General features: G+C 49.7%; 2 protein-coding genes across 2 annotated transcripts in view; one reads left to right on the top strand and one right to left on the bottom strand.

The window, feature by feature from the left end:
* Positions 1-454: 454 nt before the first annotated feature.
* On the bottom strand, positions 455-14,360 carry TMEM183A (transmembrane protein 183A). The gene is made up of 8 exons (XM_075055569.1): positions 14,210-14,360; positions 13,454-13,543; positions 10,226-10,381; positions 7,788-7,947; positions 6,458-6,638; positions 3,043-3,123; positions 2,225-2,380; positions 455-1,345 (listed from the first exon to the last, which is right to left on the bottom strand). Exons 1-8 carry the CDS (start codon positions 14,304-14,306, stop codon positions 1,160-1,162), a joined length of 1,107 nt encoding a protein of 368 aa, XP_074911670.1. The 5' UTR covers positions 14,307-14,360; the 3' UTR covers positions 455-1,159.
* Positions 14,361-17,330: 2,970 nt separating this feature from the next.
* Positions 17,331-26,514, top strand: part of PPFIA4 (PTPRF interacting protein alpha 4) — a 59,817-nt gene continuing 50,633 nt past the window's right edge. Inside the window, 1 exon segment of the mRNA XM_075055002.1 lies at positions 17,331-17,377. The gene's annotated coding sequence lies outside the window, so the exon portion shown is untranslated.

Genomic DNA, 26,514 nt, shown 5'->3' with positions numbered 1-26,514 from the left:
CAGTTACTCCTGCTTGAGACAAGATCTGATGTGAAATAGGACTGAGGAGCTAATCATCAATAGGCAGCAAAACTCAGCCCAGGGTTACTATTTCCACTGTTGCTCACCTGCACCCCAGTACCTCCTCTGCCTGCCACCACTCCTCCATGAGACCCTCGTCTGTCAGCAGCAAGATGTTTACCCGCTGAATTAAATCTCCAACCCAATTCATTCTGGACATGACAGACTGTGCTCTTCACAGGCCCAACTTCTATGCCCCTCTCCCTTCTGAGTCAACCCAGAGCCACAGAAAGTTTCAGGGCTGCTTCTTCCTCACAGGAGTTAATTTGTTTAGTCAAAAGCCAGATCACCCATTTGCTTCCGGGCTTTCCAGTATCAACAGGCCAACACCGCTCCACTACTCTTAGAAAAGACAGAGAGTCAAGTCCTTCATCACTGCTTCAGTTATTTTAGTTTATCCCCTCCATCTCCTCTCCCTCAATTTATCTTCTCTGAAAAGCACCTTCTGGTTTTAAAGGTTTTGATGTTCTTTTCAAAGAGGAAACATCAGTGTGAGAACCTGGAGTGTCTTTACAGTCAAGAAAGACTTTTGCCTTACAAATCCTCTTTGAAATAATTCCTTTGTTTGATCATTTATGCTTTTTTCTTTCCCTAAACTCGTATCTGTTGGACTGTGAATTAGCATTATGGTTGATCACTGCTGCTTTGCTTACTGCTTCTCAGACACTGAAATATCACACTGTGTTTGAATGCAATCATGCTGCAATAAAACAAACATGGATTTTGTTTGTAAATTGTTTCTGGTCATATTAAAGCTGGAAAGCAAAACCTCCTGCTTCTTCCCGAACAACAGAAAACAGGACCACTTTCATTAGCACCAAAAGGATTTTAAATGAACAGTTCCAGGGACCTCCTTTCAAATCATAAAACGTGAATTTTACATAAAAGTGTGTTTACAAATAGTTTCTGCTTTACACTCAGCTCTGCCCATCACTGACCAGAAGTTATATACATACAGACTAGCTCAGTAGCTTCAATCACTTGCAAGGAGACTGCAGAATTTATTTAAGAAATAAAAATAGGATTTCCTGATTCCTAGAAACTCTCTTCAGCCTGTCAGATATTGTCACCTCCCAGCTCCTGCAGACGCAGGAGAGCACTAAGCTTTTGGAGAGAAGGGGTACTGTGGGTGCCACCAATCCAGGAGCCGCACACTATGCACAGGGTCCAGCACAACCTGCACTCCTTGGTCAAGGCGTGGTTTCTTGCCATTGCGAACTGGGGCATCCTGGAACACCAGGCGCACACGATGATGCCTCATGTCTGTGCTCACATTGATGGTGAACTGCAAGAAAAGAGACCAGGAGGTGCTTCAGAAAATCAAAATGATGAATAAACAGAGTTTGTAACAGTACATTTTTAGATTTTTTTTTTTTTTTTTTAGTTCTTCTAAATTGGACAAGTCTAAGGTATTTCAGGTGCTGGCAGCGTTACGCTCTGAATCTACAGCACTGGTTTCAAACCAGTTCTCTCTAGCTGGCAACCCCAAATAATAATTCTAGAAGTGAACCTGAAAGCAAGTGGCTGTCAGAGGAAGTCTGAAACTCACTGCCCTACTCTTAAGTGAAGCCAGACTGAACCTTTCTCGGGCACAGGCCACTTCTCAAATCCTGACTTATAAGTACAGCCACACGTGCTGCCCCATGCTTTACCACTGTTCTTGCCTAAGCACACCTGCTCTGCTGCTGTCTGGAGCTGAGTTTGTGTAAATTGGCTCAACAGCTGCTCTTCCTCCCAGCAATCAGCAGTCAGGGACCATATACACATTGGAAGAGTTTGCTCATATAGGTTTTTGCTCTCAGAATTTATTGCCATAAGGTAAGGAAGTATTTTCTTGAGGGAAGACTTCCTCTTCTTCTGCATCCCTAACTCTTGTACCCTGCCGGAGTACTGACAACTAATCTGCCCCAAGATGCTGCACAACCACAGCTCCTTGCAGATTCTCTACATCATCTGTATTTCCTGCACCAAACAGGGAAGAGCTGATGGAAATGCAGAAGCTAAACCAAGGAGATCCTCAGCATTTCCTCTTAACCTTAAGATTCCCAGAATTGGTTTGTTCATGCAGCAGTACGATTTACACAACACCAAAGAGGTGTCTTCTTCATCTCCTTACAGAAACTACACATGCAAAGTTTGCCTGGCAGATTTCTCAAGCACTTACCAAGGTAAATGTCATACCCATGACTATTGGCACGAATATGAAGTTAAAGGTGGTGATCTGCAGTAGACAGCAATCCTGATCTGGATTTGTATGGACTTCTTCATACTGAATTGGTGGCTGAAGACCTTTGCAACACTTGCTCTTAAATCTGGGAGACTTGAAAGAAAGAGAAACTTATTTAGCTAAGCAGGAACCTATGATGAGAGTTTGGCTGCTTCTCACTGATGCTGACTAGCAGGTTCTCACCGTAGTCCCACACGTTTGGACAGAGCACTACGTGAACAACAAATAGCCATCACTTGGGACAGACAATTTGCAGGACCATTTCTTTAGAGGGGAAAGCTGCAGAATTCCCAAGGTTGCCTGAAACTACTTCCTTCTCCTGAGACCAATTACTGGAGGTTTTCACTGGCAGTGTTGGCTTTCTTCCCTTCTCTGGGAAATCTTTCCAAGGGCAAAACAAGAAGTTTTAGATTTTGGTCTACATTTTGATCACTAAAGTGGTCAAATAGTCTGGTTTTTGGTAGTAATCAGTAGCAATGACCAAAAGATTAGATTATTTGGGGTAACAAATGATTCACATCTTACAGTGGAGAAAGGATACCAAATGAGGAAATAAAAATGTAGGATTCTAAATGTCTTGGTAATACAGACTGAAAAGTGAGTGTAGTTTCAGAATGTGCTTTAGTTTATCATAGGAGTCAGAGTTTCCATTTATGGCCTGAACACATAAAAAGTTTCCACCTTCCTTTCTACCACCCAGAAAAATCATTACTGCTTCAAAAAAAGTCACAGCCATTCTCATTCTTCTTTCATACCTGCTTTTTGAACTTGAAGTTGAATTCCCACATTGCTTCTTGTCTGTTCCCTTCAATCTTTTTGCACCAGAAAAGCAGACACTGCGGTGGAAAAAAAACCAAACCAAAAACCAAACACAAAATTATTAAACCCTTAAAGGCACCACTTTAAGTAAGTTTTAGCAGAGCATAAAGGCTTCCAATTACAAATGCAATTACATAGGAGCAGTTAGGAGCCATTTATTCAAATTAATTATGTTCAAAGAACACACTCAGCAGTTTAGGTCTCCCAGTTTCAAGTTGGCCAACTCATCATGCAACTGGATGATACAACATGTAGCCACTGACATGCTAAACAGAAAAATCCTGTTGCACACTTTGTCCCTTTAGTAAGGCAGAGATGAGCAGTACAGATTCACCCGTTTCCTCCCACCCGCCAAGAACTCCCTTTAAACCGGGCTCCAAACAAGACTAAAGCGAGGAACAGCTGAAAACAGAATAAGGATCAAGAAGGAGAGAATCTAGAGGGAAATGCAAAGACTAATACATGAGCTATGAGGTGACAGATGAGAAAGTTCCTAAGCCACTGTGGTGTCAAAAGAAGGTCTTGACATCACTAGGCACTGACTGTCATACTTCAGAGTATAAAAACACTGCCAGGATAGCGCAGTCTGATCAACCTACTGTCCCTTTTTTAAAAGAAAATGAGAAAAGGGCCTCAAACAGCATCAGAGGTAATCAGCACTGCCCTCCCATGCAGACATACACCAGGAGTCCTGCAGTTTAATCCAGTTATCGCTGTGTGGTCCACAGGATCCATCCCAGCATGCAGCACTCATTCTAGAGCAGGAGTCTCAGCAGAATTCCTGTATTAAACTGAGTAGGAGGGAAACTCCCTGCCTACCAGTGAGTAGAAGCAACTATCCTTCAACAGCTGAGAAAAGAAGCTGGCAAGTCAGTCCAGCCATCACTGAAAGTGTTTCCACACCACAGACACCAGCCCACCACAGCTGGTCTTATCTTTTAACAGTGTCAGCAGGAAAAGAAAGAATATGGTTAAAGACAACTCCTCATGATCCATACACAGTCTCTCCCATGCCGAGAAGGCCTGATTGGTTGCAGTGAAGCACACATTTCATTTCATTCCAGAATAGCGTGACCCCAAATGAAACAAAGCCAGAGCCAGCCTCCACCATGGGGGCTCCATAATTAGAGACTACAGGTGATACGAGACCCTTTACTTCAACTCTGAGTCATGTCCATAAACAAGAGTCCTTAAAGGAACTTTATCTCAGCAATCTTCACGAGGTGAACAACTATGCTATGTGGAGTCAAGCTCAGAAACACGTGTCAAGTAATCTCCACCTGGGAGAAGGTAGCCCTCATTTTTTTCTGATAAAAACGTTCTCCAGATCTTTTTTAACTAAGGTAAGCAGCAGATGCTGCTGAGTTTAACTCCACCATCAGTGGCATTTGTAGTTCACCTGCAGAGACAGCCTGGTCTAGCAACTTGTTTGGTCATGGCAAGTAGTGAAGCACAAAATGGTCAGTACCTCCTAAGGGGCAGAGGATGTCGTCCGCGGGTCAGCCGTCCTGCCCTTCAGACGCGCCGTATGGCCTGCCGCTCCACCAAAAATAATGGGGGTGTCTTTAAAGGGCAAACACTTCTGCTGACACCATAACGGCTCCAGTGTCCCACACAAGCTAGGCTAGGGAAAGAAAAAAGGAAATTAAAGAGGAAAAGCTAGATTTGATAACACCCGGGTCTGGGGTCTCCTCTTGCCACATGCAGTTTATGTAGGCATTTGCCATTAGTTTCAAAGACCCGTAAAGGTATAAGCAAAGCCCATGAAAGCAAGAACATGGGGAGGCAATGTCAGATCCTCCTCCGTACCCACTGTGCTGAAGCATATCTGTGCACAGTAACACAGGTGGAGCTCCGAGTCTTGCAATGCAGTAGTACAGCAAGACCAGACTCAGGATGGCTCTTTTATGCTCCAAGGGGTTAGGTCAAACCTCTACTGTTCTAACAAAGCCTTGTCACTATTTAATTTCCTTTTTTAAAAGCTGAACAATAAAAGAGTGCACTTCAAGAATCTTCCTCAAACCGTTAGTACAGTAGAAGTGCTAGCAGTGGGCACCAAAGCCGTTATGATGTCAACGTGAATGCTTCCAAAATACTAACCCTGACAGCATCACCTCAGAGTTTCTAGCTTTTACAGCCACGCTACCAGATCCGAGCAGTGGTAAGAAGTTAGACTCAGAAGGACTAAGGTTAAGTTGGAATTTCCTAGAAATGTTTTGCTTTCTATTTTTTAAGAAAGATAATACCCAAACTGGGCATTCAGGAAGAGAATGAAGAGCTCTGGATGCAGAGATAAGACTACACACAGAACTGTGTGCTTTTCTCCTGCTCTGCAGCACCACCTGCTTGTGTTACTGCTGGATGCTCCCTAAGCAGTATGACATTTTTTTCCAGTATCCACCCAGGGAGAGGAAGAAAGAAAGGAGCGATATCACTTACAGATAGATGAGGTTGCTCTATTTTGCATGGAAAAGAAAGTACAACTATTGAACCAAAACCACTTCAGTTTGGCTCCAAAAACCTCATTCAACAGGTTTTTGACTTTGGATTTGGAGGGCAGAGAATTCACATTGTTGCTTAAATTGCTCACAGAGTATCAGCCAGTTGCAAGTTAAAACCAAACAAGAGACACAAAGGCATTTCAGAGTTAATGGTCAACAGCAATTAAGAAGGAATGGATATGCCAGTGCTCCAAGCTGGGATAGCAAAGGGAATTGCCTGCCCACACCAGACACAAACCCTTTACAGCCCAACACAACTGAAGCCCCAGTCCCAAAGCAGACATTGGCTCTGCACATTTGCCATGCTCACAACCTCACTACCCTCCCTCGCCCAGACACCAAAGACGATGGATGACCTACAGGAATGTAGTATGAAATGACTCCCTTTCAGAGGCTATCAGTGTCACTTCTGATCTCTCCAGATGCCTGCTATGGAGAAAAGATGTATTCTGGCAGACAGTGTCAGAATAAAGCAGAAGATATAAAAGCTGATTCTACTGCAACCTCCTTTCAGCAACAAATTTGCAGCGGAGGAGGGGAGAGCTGCAAATATCCCTAGCAGTTCTGACATTCAGTGAAGCAAATGCCTTTTTGCTGATTATACAGATATTGTGGTAGGACTTAGGCAGAAGTTACCCAGAAGAGTAACTAGAATCCTCTGCAGTAGCAACTATACAGATACAAGTAACCAGCATACTTTTAAAAATCATTATTCAGAGTTAGTAATCATCCTACACCCAAGCTTCACTGGCAACCATCTAAACATCAATTTTTGTTCTAGAAAGAGAACAAAAAAACCAGAAAGAGCAACAGCTCAGACATATCCAACTTCCTTAGTGATTCTACTTACTCTGGAATTTTTTAAAGTGCTGGGAGTACTGTCTGGAATAGCTGGATTCCTGGAGACTCGAGATGCAAAAGGCTCGTACATGTGGTACAGTGACCGGATGACACACGCACGGAGACAGTGCAGCTTCTCCATGGACTCTGGCCGCAAGCGGAGAGGCAGGTACGCATCCAGACTGTAGTGCCTGAAAAGCCAACAACAAAACCCAACACATGCTGAAGGGTCAGAATGCCAGAGATGTGCAGAAGAGAGTTATGAAGAGATCAATGTTGAGAGAAAACTGAACATCTGATTGATCAGAGGACCTCTTGTCAACTCTGAGTGCTTCAACGGTGTTGTACTGCTCTACATGAAATCAAATGACAGTCTCAAGGACTTTACCTGCATCAGACAGGTTTCCAGCATACACATAAGCATATCATGCTACAAGTCCCCAATAATTCCTTGCACATAGTTTGCCCAGAGATACCAGATGGTGTTTTAGCTGCAGGATGCACAATGGCCTGCAGATTCCTGCAGGTTCTCAAGGACTCACTTTAGCTGAGCTTGACTGCATGCTTGCACGCAACTGCCTGAGCAGTCTGAATGCCTGCGCTCAAGGGTCATTCTTTGCTCAGATGCCAAAGGAGCCTTTGCTAGGAAACTTCACACTAAAACAGGGGAAAGGATGACCACGGCTGCTATTTGCTCTGTACTCCTGCTGCTTGCGCCTCCTGGGCAACAGATATAGAAATGTAAAGAAAGTGTTCTGTCCTGAAGGAAAGTCCAAGTGACATACACCAGGACAGAAGGCTTTGTTTCAAGTTTTGACCACGTCTTTGCTCTTCTTCTCTTACTTTATTTGTAACTTACTTCTGCCACCGAGACAGCTCCAAAATGCCTTAGCAAATGCCTTAGCTTCTCTCAGGCCACCCTAATTACAGGAAGGTGGCCATGATCAAAGCTTGACACAGGGTAAGTTTTCTATCAGTGATGTTTGCCTGTCTTTCAGTAAGGTAACGGTGCTGAACTTACCGTAAGCACTTGGAGTGCTTTACACACAAAGCACACTGTCAGACAGGAGCGTGTAGGCCACAAGAAGCAGAAAAGCACACGATGCTTTGAGATTTTATACAAAGCACACAGGAATATGCCACACAGATCCATTTCCAGATCCAAAGAGGATGCAATATACCACAACCCCTTGCCAAATGAGGCCTGCAACACCATGTCAATACGCAAACATTATAGGACCCTAGCTTATAGGGAATTATTCCCTTATTTACAGCTCTGCAGCCAGCTGATCACTGCTGAAGCCTCCTACAAATAGTTTAAAAACTCTCTAGAGTCTCACCTTCTGTAGAGCCTGGTCCAAAAGGCGGCAGTGCAGGTGACAGTCCAGGCTTTCTTGCAAATCAAAGAAAACCGGACAATGTCTTCAGGGCGAATGTAGGAAGCCAACAACAGCCAGATATCGATGGGGTATTCTTCTCCGCCACCCCCATCAGGATTTTCTAAATGTAATGAAGGTATGTTAGTTTAGTAAATAATGTCTTTTATCAAGTCACATCTAGAGGCATGTGCTTTACTACTGGTAGCACAGGGTAAGCAGCTGAAATATGTATATACACACAGTCAGCTAAACAAGCCCAAGTTAGTACAACTTCATTATCACTGCTACTGGTTTTCATCAGCATGCACTTGCCCATCCGCACAACCATTACACTTTCCCTTTGCTGGATACATGCCATCATTTATCCTTGCTGCACTGTTTGCACAAGTATGCAAAATGGAAGATTCAAAGAATAATTTGGGCTGAAAGGGTTCTCTGGAGGTCTCTAGTTCAAACAGCCCAGCTCAAAGCAGGCTGAATTAGATCATTTTGTTGAGGATCTTGCCCAATCAAGTTCTGACTGTATCCAAGGATGGAAACTCCACAGCCTTTCTGGACCCTGTTTCAATGCTTGACCCTTTCACAGCTGAAAGATAACACTTAAGTGGAGAAATAAAAATTGGATGGCAAATACAGAGGCAACTTTATGTAAAGGAGGGCCAGGCTCATACATTTTTATCAAAACTGTTTTGGCTGTCGTCAAAAAATGCTTTACACTAGAAGTCCCTGAACATTAAGACATTGCCAAGCTTGCCAAGTCTTTGTTCAAATGGTCGCAATATTTCTGTAGGAGCTCTGCTAAGGTGGGCAAGCAATTCTCCTCTTTAACTGGCTAATCAGCTGCTTTTCTTAAATCTGTAATTTCATTAAAGCTTCCTGGATGGGAAACTTTTAATGCAATTCAGATGAACAGAATGGCCTGTTTTCACTCTCAAAGGTGTCAGAACTGCTCAACCAGAACTGAAGGTTCAGAAACTCCTTTCATTCCTGCGGTGTTTTTAACACCACGTTTTTCCACAGACATTGCTCCAACTTTAGGAGAAAAAAAAAAATTAAAAAACATAAATAGCTAAACAATACCAAGCATTAGGAACATGAAGAAAGGAAAAAGAAAACATACAACTTGTACACAGTGCTAACCAAAAACACTGCTATGAGGTTTGTGAACAAGTGGCATAAAGGAGGTGTTTAAGAACTTGAAGGTGCCAGACCTAATCCTGAGACAGCAGGTTAATAACAAAGGGCAGTATTTTATCCTCATGTGGTAATTGCTACGGTCATTGCCAAAGAAAGCTCTGGATGTGATCACTTCCCTACATCACTACAGATTTATGGCAGGCATAACCATAATGGGCTGTAACATCCACTTTGCTGTTTCAGCTCTGACTCAAGAAGCCATCAAACTACACAACTGCTGAAAGGCAGAGTGCAGCCAGAAGCATCATTGGTCTATTACATTTTTTCTTCCCTAAACATGTAGCAGAAATAAGTAAGACAAGGTTGTCGTAGAACAGAATACTGACTTTCCAGACTCATAACTCCTTTAACTCTAGCCACTCAGATATTCTTATTTACCCAGGATTCTGAAAGATGTCTTAATAAAAGAGATTAAACTCCTATCCCAGAGGAGTACTGTGCACCTACAGTCCATGGCAGATGTTGATGCATTACAACTTAGTATCAACATTAATAAAGTTAAGTTTTTCTTAAGCTCAAGAAACCAAGTTAAAATTTGTTTCTCAACTTGAAAGCAATCTGTTAATAGAAACTCCTGCAGGATTCCACAGTGCAGTAGAACAGTTTGCTCCTTACACTGCATTGCGACTTGCTTTCTATAGAGTTGCACAAAGTGTAAATGCTGAAGGATACATTTCCCTGAAATTAACTTACTATGATGCCACCAGGGCCAAATTCACTTGCCTGCTGGAAGAAGAGCCCTCTAAACTCATTTGTAACAAACCACAGCCTTGGAAACATCCGGAAGACAGAGCTTGGATTTTGCCAACAAATGCATCACGGACAGCAGCATTGTTTTTTCTCCAAAGCAAACCCTGCTTTCACCAAGATGAAGTAACATGTCCAGTGGCAAAGTTTCACAACTCTTTCTAAGAGCAGCATTCATTTACCAAGGTTGAGAAAAGTTTACTGAAAGCAACCAGCACTCAGGCTTTGATTTCATGCCCAAGGCTCTGCCTTTGTGAAAAGACACCACCTCTGACCAAGTCCCGGCAGATTTAAAAGTGATTTAACCCTTGGCATTTCTTTGTGCACATACAAGTTGCAGAATGCCCCGCAGAGCCCCGTGACTAGCCTGTAAATAAGCAAGCACTAACATCACACACAGAGAAGATGCAGAAGCAGCCCACACAGAGCCCCCCAGGAGAGGCTGGTGACCATACCTTTGTGCCTTTTGCTCTTCTTTTTTCTAGACGCAGCTCGCCCATTGATGCTTTCCTTTGTATCCATTTCATCGCTGCTGTCGCAAGACTCTCCTGACACAGAGAGAACTTCCTCAGCAGGAACACACGAAGCTTCCAAACCACAGAGGGATTTTACTAGAATGACAAGCAACGACACCGTAACTATACTAGCAGAGAGAAAAGGTGATCCAAGTTCAGGAGATACTTCAGTGGAACCACTGCCACAACCACTGCTAGGAATGCTAACTGCATTAAAGCTTTCTGGCAAGTGACACAAGCAAGTAAATCCTGGGCCCGAGGATTACCTTGTCAGAGAAAGATTAGCAGGGGTGAGTGAATTGGAAACATAATTATTTAGCTTTGTGTTTTAAAGAATGAACAATGAGGATGATTACCAGCACATTATGCAGATGATCCCATCGGTTTAGCTGAAGCTGTTTACAGTTCTGAATAAAACAACAGGTTCTTTTTCTACAGTGCTAACTGGTTCTCCTGCATACCAGAGCTTCCTAGCATGACCACCGTTCAGCCTGTATAGAGCCAGCACCTACTCTGTAATTGTTGTATGAACACAGAGAAGATACACTCACTTCTCCACAGGATAAAGAGATCCTGTGGCCAATGACACACAATCCATCAGCGATATAACTCAGTGCCAAGCATACAGGAGCTCCACTTATCCTAGAATTTAGTGAAGGGAAAGACTCTGGCCTGATGAAGAAAACAGCAAGTCGAATCAGTTGGGTTTTTTTTTTTTGTTCCTCCCTCTGGGGAGATGTTTAGACCCATCCCTGTGAGGAAATATTATTTTTAAAACTTGATCTGTCAACTGAGGGCTCACTGGGGCAGAAAAATCCACACGAAGCAGTAATGACAGCCTTGAAAAAGAAAGGTGCGGTCCTACGTTACAGCTGCATGAGGCACTGTCATAGAGAGACCAGCATTGTAACAGCATTACCAATGCTTTGCAAATAGTCTGTAAAATTCATTCAAGAAAGTTGAATTTCAACCTAATGCACTGGGTGAAAAAAAGGACTTCTACCAAGAGGCACCTAACCATGCCAGAGGAGGTTTGCACTGCTTGAGCTTTTCTAACCTAGCACAAACTGCAGCCCAGGAAGGTTTTATACATCATAGTTACAGTCATCAGAGCCACTGGAGAGCAAGACGTGCTATTTGAATTAAAGGGACAGAGTAGCAAGAAAAAAAAAAAAATCAGGAACTGACCGTAAATAAATTCAGGTGAGAGATGTTCTCATTTCTAACCACAGAACAAGATTCTGAAACAGTAAAACAGTAGATGGAAAGAGAGTCTTAAGATAGAGCTTGACTATACCCACTGACTAGAGATACTTTCAGTGCTTTCCTAAACCAGTTCTACCTCACTTTGCACAGTTTACTCTGTAAACTGTATGTATTCACAACAGTGGTATCCCTCACTGTCAAATTGTACTGCCCTCTCTACATGACCTTTTACAGTCAAAAATAAAGAGAAGTAGATGGCAACACAAATAGCAGTCAGTTATGACATCAAATACAGCCAAGCAAGAGAGGACAACAACTGACAGAGACTCAGAGAGGGGTTTAGAAAAAGAAACCCTCACACTCTGCAAAGGAAAGATCAACATCTGAGTTGACAACACAAGTCTATTCACACACTGAATCACACTGCATTGCAATCTTGCAGAGAGGCACCCTCTCATCATCTCACAGCCATAATCTCCACCCCATCCCTGGGGGTTAGGGATGGGGAGGAAAAAAGCTCAGGAAAATTCCACCTGGCCTTTGCCCCCCTCTCTGTGAAGCTCCCTGCTTGCTGGCAGTCGCACACAGTGCGATGCTTACTTGGAGCCAAGAGACAGGGGGTGAGCAAGGCCAAAGGCTAAAGCTCCCTGGGCAGAGGCTGCCGTCTCCTCCCAGCTGCCTGCTGTCCCCATGCCATGGCAAGCTGCACCAGATAAGGCCATAGCATGCGTCATGACTACACCAGATAAGGCTGTAGCACAGCCCTGGGGCTGGGGAGGAGAGATCCCGAGGATCCCGAGGATCCCTTCGTAAGGAGGGGAAAGCCCCAGTGACTCTGCCCTGCAACGACCTGAGAAAAGGGTGAGCAGGGAACTGCTGTGACCTAGAGTCATCTAGATAGCATGGAGGTGAGCCAGAAACAGAGCAGGATTTTAGGAGAGGGGTTAAGCTGGCCAAAGCAGGTGATGCTGGATGCGAGGACTCAGGGTGGGGCAGGAAGGAAGAAAAGACAACAGAGTTTGCCAGGTATGATGCTTAAGTGCAATACTTTGAGGCAGTGCCTCAGAAAGAATACACAAGGGTCAACAGGAGCAGGAATGGGAAGGGAGAGGCCGCCAGCCTATTAGAAAGGAGGCAACAAGAGGGAGGTGCCCTGATCTTAAAAGCTTGTGAAGTAGGGCTAAAAAGGATATTCACCAGCACCACTGTCCTGTACAGTTACCCCATGACAGGCATTCATGCAAAGAACATATTTTCGTTAAATGGGTAAGATTTCAGCAACATAACAAGAGTTTTCCTATACAAAGGGTTCAGCTATCACTGTCAATGTAATAACATTCACCTCCAACAAGTGCAACCAGCTACATTTAAGAGTCGATGCCTAAACATTAACATTTCTGAAGTAAACAGGGCGTGTTAGTTCAGACTGCTCCAAGCAGCTAAAAACCAAGGAGGAAGTAGATAACAAAATATTTTAATACCTTTCCCGGAAACTGCTTGTTTATACAGTTCACCAGGGGAACAGCAACACTCTCAAAAGACCTCCTTGCAGCTTGCAGCACAGGGTGGGAACATGTTTGCCAGAACTATCATAATCTTATTCCCACTGCAAAGAATTTTATCTGTTAATAAAATTGTACACAGTTTTATATGAGGTAATAAAGACTCCTATCATGTTATTTTCTGCTTCAAGCAGGAGATAACACCCAACCATTAGTGGGAAAGGCCTTCCATTTCAGGCGCTAACAAAGACTCAGCAATTCTTACTGGACTTCCAACAGGCTTTCTGCAAAACCTCTTGTCTAAGATCCTAAACACCTGATTCTGCAGAGGAACACAGACTCATTTTCAGGCACTAAATGAGACAGATTTTCTCAGGCCACGGGAGTTTCCCACGTCATGCAGGGGCCAGCAAAATGGTGAGGCAGCCTGGGGAAGGCAGGGTCCCCAGTATAGACTCACCTTCCTGCTGAACTGCATTGGCCACAGCTTTTTTCACCCGTCCAGATTTCACGACAGCTGGGTCTGAGTTAGCATAATCTGCCACCGTCACTGCAGGAGAGTCGGGAAACAGGGTGTCAGCAGGATTATGGATTATAGGGGAGGGGATAGAAGGTCTAAGAGCCACAATCCCTCAAGGGGACGCTCCCGATAGGAACAGAGGCTTGAGCAGGAGGTGCACAAGCAGAAGGAGCCCCGGCAGAGAGGTGCAGGACAGGAGCCCCCAGCAGGCCTCTACCCCAGCCCACCAGTCTACCAGGCCCAGGGGATGTACCCGCTGCCCAGCCCAGCCCAGGTCTCCCTCTGCCTCCACCTCCACCAACGCCAAAGCCCGCACCCCCCCCTCACACGCAGCCTAACTCAAGCCCGGCTGATCCTCTAGGCCCAGGCTCCTCCTTCACAGACCAGGACGGCTCATTCCCAGCCCAGGCCAGATCCCCCCACCTCCAGCCGGAGGCAGCTCGCTATCCCGCTCCACAAGCCCGAGTGGGCCCGGCTCACCTCCCGGCTGAGACTGGACCCCTCCTCACCTCCCCTCACCCAGGCCAAGCCCAGGCCCCTCGGGCGAGGCCACTTTGTCCCTCAGGCCCCAACCCAGGCCCAGCCCCTCCTCTCCGGCCAGAGCAGGCCGTCTTCGCCCGCTAGGACCGGGCCCCGGCCCGGGCCCCGCTCCCCTCGGTCCCCCCCTCCCCGCCCCCGGCCCGGCCCGGTCCTCACCGCGCTCGGAGCACACGTCGTCGGCCCGGAACTTGAGGCGTTTGCGGGCGCCCCTCTTGGGCATGGCGGCGGCGTCGGGGCGGCCGCGCGGGGCCATGTCCCGCCCGGGGCCGCAGCGGGGCCGCGGGGACAGCGGGGACAGCGCCGCCCCCGCCCGCCCCGCGCGACACCATGACGTCACCCGGCCGCGCCGCTGCCGGCGCGCCGCTCTGACGTCACGGCGGCGGGCGCAGGGCGGGTAGCCCTGTGTGCTGTCGGTGGGTGACCTCCACCCACCCGCCCCGGTTTTCTCAGTAAGAACAGTCCCGGTACCGGCGGGTAGCCGTCCCCCAGTCCTCCCGGTAACGAGGCCCCTGGGGGGATTCTCCCCCCGCCCCCCAGTAACGAGGGCCTCTGAGGTAATTGCCTCCTCACGGTAATGAGGGCACTTGAGGGGATTCCCCCCCCCCCCCAGGCCTTCCAGTAACGGGGGTCTTTGAGGTCATTGCCCCCCAGTCCTCCCAGCTACAAAGGCCTCTAAGGTAGTTGGCTCCCCAGTGCTCCCAGTAATGAGGGCCTCTGAGGTAATTGGGTCCCCAGGCCTCCCAGTAACAGGGACCTCTGAGGTAATTGTACCCTCACAGTAATGAGGGCCCCTGGGGGGATGTCCCCCCCTAGTCTTCCCAGTAATGAGGGCCTGTGGGGTAACTGGGCCCCAGTCCTCCCAGTAACAGGGACCTCTGAGGTAATTGCCCTCCAGTCCTCCCAGTAACAAGGGCCCCTGGGATGATTGCCCCCTTCCACCAGTCCTCCTCCCAGTAGCGACTCTCTTGTACCCACAGCCCCCCTGAGCGCTTCCCCGGTGCCGATGCCTGCGTCATCCCTCTCCCCCTCCCCCTTGAGTCCCCAGCTCCAGCCATGCCCCCGACCGTGGGTGTCTGCCACCACCCCGGGGTGCCCCAGCTTAACACCGCCCCCCCACCACCACCCTGCAGATGACCACCAACCAGTGCCTGGGAGCACAGCCTGCACCACCAGCTCCCAGTGCCCACCTTACGTCTTCGTGGTGGGCGACACCTCACCTACGGGTACAGTGATGGGTGGTTGCCGGCTGTAAACCGTATTTACTGTTTCTTTTAGGGCTAAATTGGGTGCTCGGTGCTCCTCGAAGAAGTGATGCCACCTCATGGGGGAGTAATTGTTTAAAGAGGATCTGCAAACAGAAAACAGGAGTGGCAGCCCCAGGGTCTGACAGCGATTTCAGGGCCTGTGTACCCCTGAACATTTGTGCCATGCTGAAATGGGGATTTGGGCACTGCCAAGAGCAGATGCTGGTTAGGAGTCCCAGCCAGTCCTGGGGGCGTCCAAACTGTGAGGCTGGTGGGGTCCCGCTCCCCTCCTTTGGGATTTACACAACAGCAGAAGAGCACAAGCCCTGTCCCACTCTCCCTCCCTCAGCAGGCACCAAACAGCCCCCAGCGTGCTGCTTTTTCCGCCTGCGCTCCTTTACTACAAGACCTCAGGAGATGATTCAGCTCTTGGGAGGCTGGGGCCTCAGAAAGATACTTTCAGGGCTGTGGCTTCAGCTCTCGAGCCTCCCCAGAATGAGGCAATGCGTGGGGTACAGAGAAATCTACATTTCTTCTGCTTTCCAGGTATGGCCAGGAACTAACAGTGTATATAACTTACATTCCTGACTGTATTTCTTTCTCTCAGAGTTTCTTAAAATACATTAAGAGCATTTTATCAGCAAAGAACGTATCTGATGATTGAGAAAACTTTTGATCGTCCCAGACAGGGAACGCCATTCCTTAACAGAAGTGCTATTTCTAATCCATCTGTTTTAAAAACAATTGATACAAATTAAGGGGAATGGCAGTTAATACAACCAGATCCTGGTGCTGATGGCTTTATCCACCTCTTCTGTAAATGTTGAAAATGTTTTCCTTGGACTGTGCTATTCATCATCGTTATTTGAGAACTGTATCACGGTATCATTTTTAAAAAGTAGAGGTTGTCTTGGCTTGGAAAACCCTGGCACGTGGAAAACAGATGAAATTTTACCAGGATGTGACAAAAGCAACCTGAAAGCAGTTGTTTCCAAGACTGGCTGGTGTTTGGATCCAGCACACTTGCTCCTCCAGCAGGTTGGTGGCATTTATCCGAGTCGTCCCCAAAGTCCTCCAGCAAAAATACTGAGGAATGAGCTCAATGTCCTTGATGAGACCTGGTGAGATGAAGGAGCTCCTGCTGCTCTCTGATGATGCCAGTGATCCCGCTCGTTCCCAGCTGCATCGCTGAGAAGAACTCCTCCATGATGGACTGGGTGAGGGCTGCCCGAGGGATGCTGATGGCTATGTGAGGGTAGGAGCAGCATCTTATGGTTTCAGGGGCCCCAAATTCATTGCTTATCTGCTAACGATGCCTCCCTGTGCTGGGCAAGGTGCTGGGACGGGTTAGCCCTTTGGCTGCTCCTGCTGCAGTTCGTGGACAGCATGTGTCTCAAACCTCATTTTAGGGTGCAAGAGACTCCCCTGAGGGAGCGAGCCAAGGCTGATGGTACAGCCTCGCACATCTACCACCACCCAAATCAGGAGGGGCGATGCACCCTGTCCCCCCACGGCTCGGAGCTGGGCCTTGGCAGGGTGAGGAGGGGGATGTGGCAGAGTATGGGGCTCACCACCTGGCCCCATCTTTGCTCCCCACATGGTGGGGGTCTCCACAGCTGGGGGTGGGTGTAAGGGATACCCAGGGCTTGGCTGCCCCACAGCCAGGTTCTGCTCCTGCCCCCTTCCCTCTAGGGCTGGACGAGGCCCCTGGGAGACTCCTGCCCCCCATGGGGGCTACTAAACCCCAAGGGGGCTCCTGCCCCCCGAGAGAGTTCTCTGCCCCCCCAGGAGTTTTCTGGCCCTCCCCAGGGGGGATCCTGTCCCCCAGGAGCGGTCTTGCCCCCCAAGGAGGTTTCTGCCCCCCCAGGAGGACTCCTGCCCCACAGATCCTGCCCTGCCCCCTCCGCACCCCCAGCTCCCCCCACGACCCCCACCTCACCCCGCGGGGCGTGGCCAGTTGGGAGGGCGTGGCCATAGGGGCGTGACCAGGCGTGGACGGTGACGCAGTGGGCGGGGCGGGGCGGGCAGCGGGAGGCAGCGGCGCGGCGGCGGCGGCGGCTTCCAGCGACTTCGGCGGTCGGTGAGTGCGGGCGGGGCTGGGCGGCCCCACGCTGCCCACGGGGGATGCTTCGCCCCCCGCGGAGCCGGGCGGAGGATGCTGTGCCCCCGCGGCCCCCCGGTGGGGTCGGGCGGGGGATGCTCCACCCCCCTTCTGCACCCCTGGTGGGGCAGGACTCGGGGGGCTCTACCCTTTTTGCCTCCCCCCGGGGATGGTCTACTCCCCCCGTGGGGCTGGGCCGGTGGGGCTTTGCTACCCGTTGTCCCCCGGGTGGGGCTGGGCGGGGGATGCTCTGCCCTGCCGTGCCCCGCGGGAGGGGGTGCCTCAGTCCGGGACTGCTTTGTCTCCCACCCCGTTACCCTGTGGAGGCGGTGTCTGAGTCAAGGGGTGTGCTGAGCTCCCCCGTTTCCCTTGGGTTGAGTCTGACCTGGGGGCATGTCATCCTCACCCCCGAGCTGGGTTGTCGGGGGGACTTGCTGTCTCCCGACATTACCCCCAGGCCGGGGAACTGAGCCAAGGGGTTGCTCCTGCCCCCACCGCTGGCCCCAGAGCAGGGGGCTGAGCTAGGCAGATGTGCTGCTCCATCCCTGCTAGGTGTGCAGGCAGGAGGGGCGAAGGGGTGGGCATACCCACACCCCGGAGGCTGCATGGTATGGGGAGGCAGTGATTCCTGTAACCCAGGAGTGGGGAGGGTGGTTCCTTGATTTTCAGCTGCTCTCTGCCCCTGGCAGCCCCCCAGTATGGTCCCAAGCTGTCCCTTTGCACCCCCCCCCCCCCATGCTTCCACCTTACGCTGAAGGGGAGGGCAGGCATCCTGGTGAGACTGGCCCTATCCTGGCCTTCTCCTGCTCTTCTGATTTCCCAGCGCTGTATCCTGCCGCCTCTCTCAGTACTGTCTCCAGCCCTTGAGCATCCGCCCTGTGAGCATCCACCCAGTACCGAGCTCTGGGCTGTATCAGCCCCAGTGAGCATCTGCCTGGCACCGAGCTCCAGGCTGGACCAGCTCATGGGGATGTTCACTAGACAGATTCTCGTGGGGCTGGTTCAGCCCGGAGCTCGGCACCAGGTGAATGCTTGCCAAGCTAGTCCAGCTCAGAACTGGGCAGATGCTCACCAAGCTGGTCCAGCCTGGATGTTGGCACTGGGCAGACGGCCACTGCGCTCAGGGCTGGACCAGCCCAGTGAGCATCCAGCCAGCTTGGCTAGCTCCAGCTGTGCTCATACTGGTTCCCATCCTCTGTCGGCTGGTGCGGTCTCGTCATGGCCATGGCAAGCTGCCTCCAGACACCATGGTTTTCTCCTGAATAACACCAGCCGTTTAAGGGCTTGTTTATCCCCTAAATTGCATCATTATAACAGCAATTGGCTTAGGAAGCTGGGTTTTGTTAAAGCTGTGCAAAACCTTCTGGGGACATGCTGGTTTTGGCCAAGTCAGGGTTGTTAAAGGTTTCTTTTAAGCTCATTTGCCACCATCTGCTTGTACGCTGGAATGAGGTTCTCCTGGTGTGTTTGACACTACAATGCCATTTCATGAGCACGAGGTGGTACAGAGGCAAGGTGTGAGCTGGAGTTTGGTACCTGGATGAACGTGCCTGTGTGGTTCAGGAGTTTCTTGATTGTGGTGCTGCCCGGGACTTTAGAGGAGATGGTGTCTTCGTGGCTCTGATGGTCTGGGAGTCTCAAGTATCTGTGCTCTTGGAGACGCCACAATGTGCTGCTCCTTGCAACTAAGGACGGTGCTGGTTGGGAAGTGGGACTGATTTCTGGGGGCTTCCCTGGAGATTTGTCGGGGAGCCGCCAGCACCGGTCACTAGTGCTCTCCCCCAGGCACCCAGAAATGCTCAGGTGCATGGATGACTTCCCAGCTTTGGTGCTTGCTTCTCCTGCATCTCTTTTCGAGGACACAGACCGGAGGTTGTCTGGGACCTACATCACCAGCTGGAGGGTAGGGGGGAGCCCCTAAACTGGCAGGTTCCTGAGACATCGGTGGTGGGACTGATGGACAGATCTGGCTTTTCCGGGTGGCCAGCTCAGCTTTGGCTTGGCAGATGTGGAATTAAATGACTCGTCCGTCTCTGTGCAGCTTTCTGGCTTCATGGCGAGGGTGAGCGGATCTTGCTCTGCACTGGTGGCTTGGTCCAGCTGGGCCTCAGTGCTCGCCAGCAGTTGAAGTGCAGATGCTGGGGGATTTAATGTGTTGGAGATTTGGGTTCTTGCCTGTCTCAATTGTCTTAGAAGGTGCTGGGAGTAAAAACCACCCTGAAAACCTCCTTGTCTGTATCTTTGGAGGGCCCTTTTTGCAAGTGTTGCCCTTTCGGGCAGCTCCCGCTGGGGTTCAGGGGGATAGGGACAGGGACGAGGATGGTGGTGTGAGGAGGAGGAGGAGGCTGAGTGAGTGCAAGCTGGGCAGGTGATGGGGTCGTGGTGTGCTGGGTGGGGAGATCATGGCCATGAGTCAGTGCTGGGAAAGAGCCTGACACTGTGTTGGGGGTGGGAGTTTGCACTGAATCTGGGGGAGGTAGCTCTGGAGCCTCAGAGGGTACTGAACCCAAACTGGGACCCAACTGGAAATGCTTCTGGAGGTCTCCACTCTCTGGGGACAGGGAGCAGCTTTGGCATGAGTGTCTGTCTACTGCCTGGGCAGTGCCATTTCATGTTTTCCAGCAAAGCAAAGATACTGGATTCTTTAGCAAACCTTGAAACCTTATTTTGCAAATAATTTCCTCCTAAAGAATGCTTTGGTGAGTCTGAGGTTTCCCAGATGGCTCCCAAAAGTGAGCTGGGAAGTCTCCGGGCTATTAACTGGAGGGGAAGGGTGTTGAATCCATTGCCCGGCTTGCTTCCCAGAGAGGTGTTAAATGCAATAACAACCCTCCACTTTACAGATGTTTTCTGTGAAACGCCAAGTGCCAAGTGTGTTGGTGACAATCCTGACCGAGGGTGAGGGCTCTGGCATGGGCTCTGCAGGTGTGTCCAAGCCCTGGCCAGGCTCCTGAGGGTTGGGACATGGTTGGGAGTTTTCAGCGCTTTAAGGGGTCCTCTGTGAGCAAATGATGCCGAAAGGCTTGGAGGTGGGTGCACGTGTGGGTGTGCATACACGAGTTGGCATTTGGGAGGGAGGAAGGGAAAATATCACATGAAACAACTGCAGCATTGGGGGACAGGTCTGCATTTGGGCCCATCTGGAGCAGAAGTAGTGAAAAATGATTCAAGGCTCTTTGCTTAAAAAAGTTGCGCTGATATAATTGGATTTTACTTCTGTTTGTGCTGTGTTCAAGCAGGTTAAAATCCTTGTGGGGACATTGTAAAGCCCTCCATTTAATTACACGGTGAGGATGCCCTAAGGAGTGAAGCGGGTGTTCATCTCTCTTATTTTTGTGCAAAGCCATGCGTGGAGCAGCCCTGCCTGCCCCTCAGTCCCTGTGCAGCGCTGGCAGTGCAGCAATTTCCATCCCGCAGCGGGGAGGTGGAGGGATCTTGGAGCTAGGTGCCAAACCTTCTCCAAAAGACAGGGCCAAAAGTCACTGGCCAGGAGGGGACTGACCCTATGTCCTCCAAGTTGCCCTTCCTTTAATGAATCTCCACGGGTCGCTGTCTCCAGCACTGTAATCCTGCAGGACTGACAAGGCTGGAATTTATCTGAAATGCAGATTATTTTTTTTTCAGCTCCTGGTTTTCAATTTCTGCCACGCTTCTCTTAGCAAGCAAGAGGAGGTACCGGCTGGGTGGCTGCCTTTAATTGCATCAAAAAAAAAAAAAAAAAAAAAAGAAGAAAACAAGTGGCAGATGAGAGCTCATTTCCCCCATCCTTCTGTCCATTGCGACCGATTTCCAGGAGAGGGCAGTTCCCAGGCTTTTTTGCTTCGTGATGCCTTTTTCTCCTGCAGCCTCCCAGCCAGCATCAGCTGTGCCGAGCCCCTGCCTCTGCATGCCAGCGGGTCATGGAGGCAGTGCCACGCCAGGAAATGCCGGGGCATCGGCCCAGCTCCTCTGCGGGGAGGTGAGACGTTGACAGCGTGCAGCCAATTTCTTTAAATAGCGAGCGCTGCGCCGCGGGGATGTGCACAGGGAAGGATGCTTTTCCTGTCTGGATTCTCCATCCAGCCTCCCGGAGGGGAGATGATCCATTGCCAGGGCAGGATGGCACAGATGGGGAAGGGACCCCCTCCCAAAAATGCTGCCCATCCACCAGGTGCATTGATTTAAAGCTCTCATTTCCACCCTTTCTTGGTAGAAATTAATTTTCTCCATAATTAGAGATGGGTTTTACCTCCCTGGCTAGCATCGTTCCTGATGCGGCTAATGTGCTGGGACAGAAGTGCACTGCTGCGGGGCTGACAGCCCTGTGGTGCCCTGGGGATTTTGATAGCCAAGCGGTAGGAGCTGGGCTGCACATCAGATGGCTGGAGTCTGGGGAAAGGGGGATGTTTGGCCACGCTGCCAGCCAAACGCTCACCTTTCTGGGTGTCTCATTAGTGCAGTGCATCTTCAAAAGGATCCTCTCCTGCCAAAGCCTGGCCTTTCTGGCTTCCAAAATTGAGAAGGGTGTTTATAGCCTTGCTGTGGCATTAACACAGGTGTCATAAACCCGACCTCAAGCTCTTAATCATGAATTAAATAGGCTTGGTGGTGGTGCCTACTACTATTCCCCATGCAGAAATTCATGGTGCCAGGGGCTGCAGTGAGGGGCAAGATGGGCTTGTACAAAGTTTACAGCCTCAATAATTCAGTTAATCTGCCTTGTAATTCAGTGCCTGGCAGCTGTACTAACTGGATCTTGGCCTCTTTCTATAGCATTTCCCCCAAACTGTTTTGCAGGAAGGAGTCAAAAAGGTCCAGAGGTTATTTTTGGCTATGGCTGATTTATTCACACGCTGATCAGCCAGGAGAGGAAGTTATTCTGGTCCCAAACTGTCCCACATAATGCGCAAGTACCTTGCGCAAGTGTGATTTCTCCTGGCGAGGTTGCGAGATGACATTCTCATTTGGCGGAGTGAGTTCTCGTAAAGCACCTTGATGGCTCATTGTCCTGCAAGCCCGCTCGGGGAGCTCAAATCAGGCCAGAGCCCCACAGCCAGGGAATACGGGCTCTGCACCCTCCTGTCCTTGGTGACCCCTGTGTCCCTGGGGTCGTGGAAAGCACTGTGCCTTGCAATTCCCCCTCCATCCAAGGGAGCACCCAGGTAGATTGTGGGTCTTCTTGGGTGAGACCTGGGTTTGGGGAGTGCAGGGCAGCGTTTCAAGACTCGTTTGGGCACAGCATCATTTCAAGGCTCTGGAAGCGCTGCAGTGTCTTGGCCGGTTTCTCTGCAGGATGAGGTAGCTGTGGTGCTGCTGAATATCTTCTCCCTGTGTTTGCTTTCCCTGGCGTGCTGTGAAGCTGAGCTCCCTGCTCTTGGGAAGGGGCAGTGGGAATGAAGTGTGAGGGTGGCACAGCTGGATCTTGCTTTTCTCCTGTATCTGCATGACAGATTGTTTCTGTGGAGCTTCCTGGTGTCACTGCAGCTGGTTTCTGGCCAGGGCTAGTGGAGATCAGTCAGGGTGGCATCACTGGGACGTGGCGCTGCTGGTGCCTTTGCCATCCTGTTGTGCCAAAAACGTGTTTCCCACCCCAGCTGGGGATGGCGTTGCTGTTGGTTGCATCCCCCTTCAGAGGTGCCAGCTGCAGTGGAGATCCTGTCCCTGTGCCACCCTCATAGTTGCTGTGGGGCTGGGGGCATCACTGGTGGCAATGTCCAACCACGGATGCACTGTTGGCATGGGCAAAGGAGGACCTGATCCCTACATCTCCTGCAGCAAGGAGGCAGGCAGGGCTGAGTCTGCATGGTGAAAATGAGGTGGGCATTTGGGCGAATGCAAGCTGGAGAGGATTGGAGGAGGCTTTGCTGGGGCAGAGGAGCTGTGAACCCAAGCCCCTAAAGGACCCATGGTGGTGTTGAGCAAACCAAAGGTTGGCTGCTGCTTTGCTGCTTGGAAAACCTGGTTGTGCTAGCAAGTGGATGGGTGGAAGTCCTGGAGATTCCATCTGGGGATTGCTGTCCTCGCTTCTTGTCAGCATCACAGCACCTGGAGGCAGGTGCCTGCGAGCTTCGTTGGGACACAGGGGACAGAGCGGGGTCTCTAAAGTCACTGCCAGCATCCCTTGGAGAGATGCCTCCCTGAACCCTTCCAGGGGCTTGGGCTCTCCAGTCACCATGTGCAGAGTAACATGGCTTAACTCATTTTAACCCATTAACTCTTTAATTGGAGCCCGAAGGCTCATCTCCTGATCTGAGCTGTCTTTCCTTCAAGCCCAGATCCAGAAACGGTTTGCTTTGCTGCTGTTACCTGTCTGATATCCAGATGTACCACCCAGAGAGCAGCTAGTGTCTGATGGAGAGAGAAGACTTCTCTTTCCTCCTCCCCAGCATCAAAACCTGGATCATAATAACTTGATTATTGCCAACGCTTTGGGACTGCCATATTAAAAAAAGAGCATTTTTCCCCCCCTTTTGATCATCTGCTTCTAGTTAATTTAGTTACAAGACTTTTGCAGTGGCCATTTTTGGAGATGGCAATCGGAGCATCTCTGGAAGCAGAAATGGCTTTCATTCTGTGTGTCTTTTGTGTTTACACGTATATAAAACAATTTTGCCTCTTAAAGTGAAACTGAAATAAGCCCCAGCATTGCTGATCACTGCATGGCTCTTCATGAGTGCGGGTGTTGCTTTCAAATCACACATCGTCAATAAATCTACTTCTAACTGCCCTGCAGCAAATGGCATCAGCCTGCACTTTGAGATCTCTCCCACACGTACTCCTGCTGCCTAAAAATACCAGCGTTTTAATTCTCAAATGACTTGGCTATTGTACAGCCACCATTTTTTATTTAAATATTGCTGCATGTCTCAGTGCAGGACATCTGTTACGCTACAAAGGGTGAAACTCTGCTCTCAAGATCTGGTCTTTAAGTAACGCAGTGGCTGTGTCCGTCTTTGGGGTAAATGAACATTTATTACTTTTACTCTCTGTGCTGTGAGGTGTGTTAATCAGAGGTGCAGCGGTGTTCAGGGAAGCAGAGTCCAGGAGGGGAAACTCATCCCTGATGTGACATCAAGCAAAATACCCCTCAAAACTTATCCTTTCACCAAAGAGATGGACCCTTAGCGGCTGCCAAAGAAATTGCCATCATTGCTGGTGACCTTCCCAGGGAAGGCCTGGCCAAGTGTGCTGGCAGTGGCTAGTGAGGGCTGTTCCCATCTCAGGACAGGGCACAGGAAAGGCACTTCCAAAATCCCTTCCAGCCCATCACGGGAGCCCTCCAGGCCCCTGAGCTGTCCCTGTCACGAGGAGAGTGGAGGTGAATGTGCCCATCTGGCCAGCGTTACCCACGAGAATGGTCTTGTGTCCAAATAGCTGCATGCATTAGAAGCTGTTGAAAAGGCAGTGTACTGCACTTCATCCCTGTTAACCCTCTGTGTGTGTGTCCCAGGTGTCTAGTCTATCCTCTTTGCAGTAAATACATAATTCCCATTTACATGTCTGGCTTTGAGATGTGGAATACAGGGAAGGGGACCGACTGCTTTGGTTTGAGCAGCTGGGTCTCTCTTTAATGGGTGAATGCAGAAGGCATGCTGGTGTTTTCAGCTCATACAGGGCACTGGGTAGACTGGTGTATAACTCAGAAGCAAGCAGCCTTTTTTCCCTAGCAGATTTTTTCAGCCTCTTGACCTTGCTGGCAGGGCAGGGAGAGCTCATCAGTTGGTCTACGGATGAAGCCAAGGCCTAATGTCACGTGCTGTGATCTTGGGGTGAAGTGGCAAACTGGCATACTGCCTTTGTGACATTGAGGGATTTTGGAGCAGTGCTGGATGCAATGGGTGTGAAAACTGAAGTTCAGCATAGCTGGGAGGTGCTGAGGCTATAAAACATGAGTGATGCTCTAAATGGATGTGTTTCTTTAGGAGACTTTAGATTGAAGGTATTTGGATTTTCCTCTCTTCATCTCCATGTGATAAACCCTTACGCTGCTGGGGGAGTTCATTTCTGAGCTGTAAATGCATCCTGGGGCAGGGGGTGAGCACAGTCTTGAGGCACACACAGCTAACAGGGTTAGCTGGTAGCTAGGAGTCCTACACCCTGCTGCAATATGGTCAAGCCATGGATGCAAGCATTGATAATTCCTCCAGTCTTGAAAAAAAAAAAGTAGTGTATTTTGGAGGCTGAAAAGGTGAGGAAACCAGCCACCAGCCCCACGTAGCTGGCAGGCTCTGGCTGCTTGGTTTTTTCATCTCTCCACTGCAAGTAGGAGGAAATCCAGCCACTGGAGATGCCGGGGAGGTGCTGCCACTGCCCTGGGGTGGGGACAAGTGTAGTAACCTCTCAGGAAGAGCCACCACGGTCTGTCACACCAAGATGTGGCAGGTCCTCCATCACTCAGTGCCTGGACTTTCTCCTTCCAAGGACTCTTGGCTCCACATGGGCTGACCTGGTGTGCCCCAAAATGCCAAAAACCTGTTGTGGAGGAGGAAGCAGAAGGATCTCCCCATGCTGCTACCTTCACCCTGAGGTTTTTTCCCCCTTTCTCCTTCAGTGCAGGTGTGTACACAAGGAGAGCGACTGTGGGTCACCTCCCACATAGTCACTGGTGAGCTGGAAATTTGCCTGAGCCTGTTCTCCCAAAAGTGTGAGATTTTGCAGGGCTTATCCCCAAATGGTTGGGAGCTGCTTATGAGCACCCAGGTTAACCAGTTTCTGGGGCAGCTGGGACCTTCATGGTCTCCTTTTGCCCTTTTCCATCCCCATTGGCTTGGATTGAGGCTGATCTGCTCTGAGGCAGCTGCCAAGTGCACTTGGTGGTACCCAAAGCTTTCATAAATCTGTGAGGACTCATGGGCACAGGACAAGTGTGCTAACAACACCAGTAACCAGAGCAGGCTGGCCAGGGAGAGCTGGTCTGGATTGGTGGTGGTAGGAGGATGCTGCTAAGGAGAAGGCAGTGGTGGCCGCTGTCACAGCTTTATTGCCTCCATATCTTCCTCTGAAGATGATGGTCTGAGTTTCAAAGAGTCCAGACTCTGCATAGCCACAGCTCCTGGCTCCCTGCTGGCCTCGACCCTGCTCGGGCAAGGAGACACATGTGGTTTGGCTCTTGCTTCTTGTTGTTTTCCAAAAAGTGA

This window comes from Buteo buteo, chromosome 23, assembly GCF_964188355.1.
Source record: "Buteo buteo chromosome 23, bButBut1.hap1.1, whole genome shotgun sequence".
Taxonomy (NCBI): Eukaryota; Metazoa; Chordata; class Aves; order Accipitriformes; family Accipitridae; genus Buteo; species Buteo buteo.
Note: the sequence above shows the minus strand (reverse complement) of the source record. Positions and strands in the feature narration are given on the sequence as shown.

Bases quoted from the DNA above. Each gene is read 5' to 3' on its own strand.
- TMEM183A (XM_075055569.1), bottom strand. From the start codon at position 14,306: ATGGCCCCGCGCGGCCGCCCCGACGCCGCCGCCATGCCCAAGAGGGGC. The intron at 7,948-10,225 runs GTATGGTCACCA...CATTACATTTAG, and splicing joins GAAGAGCAAAAGGCACAAAG to AAAATCCTGATGGGGGTGGC. The intron at 2,381-3,042 runs GTATGAAAGAAG...CTTTCTTTCAAG, and splicing joins ACTTCAAGTTCAAAAAGCAG to TCTCCCAGATTTAAGAGCAA.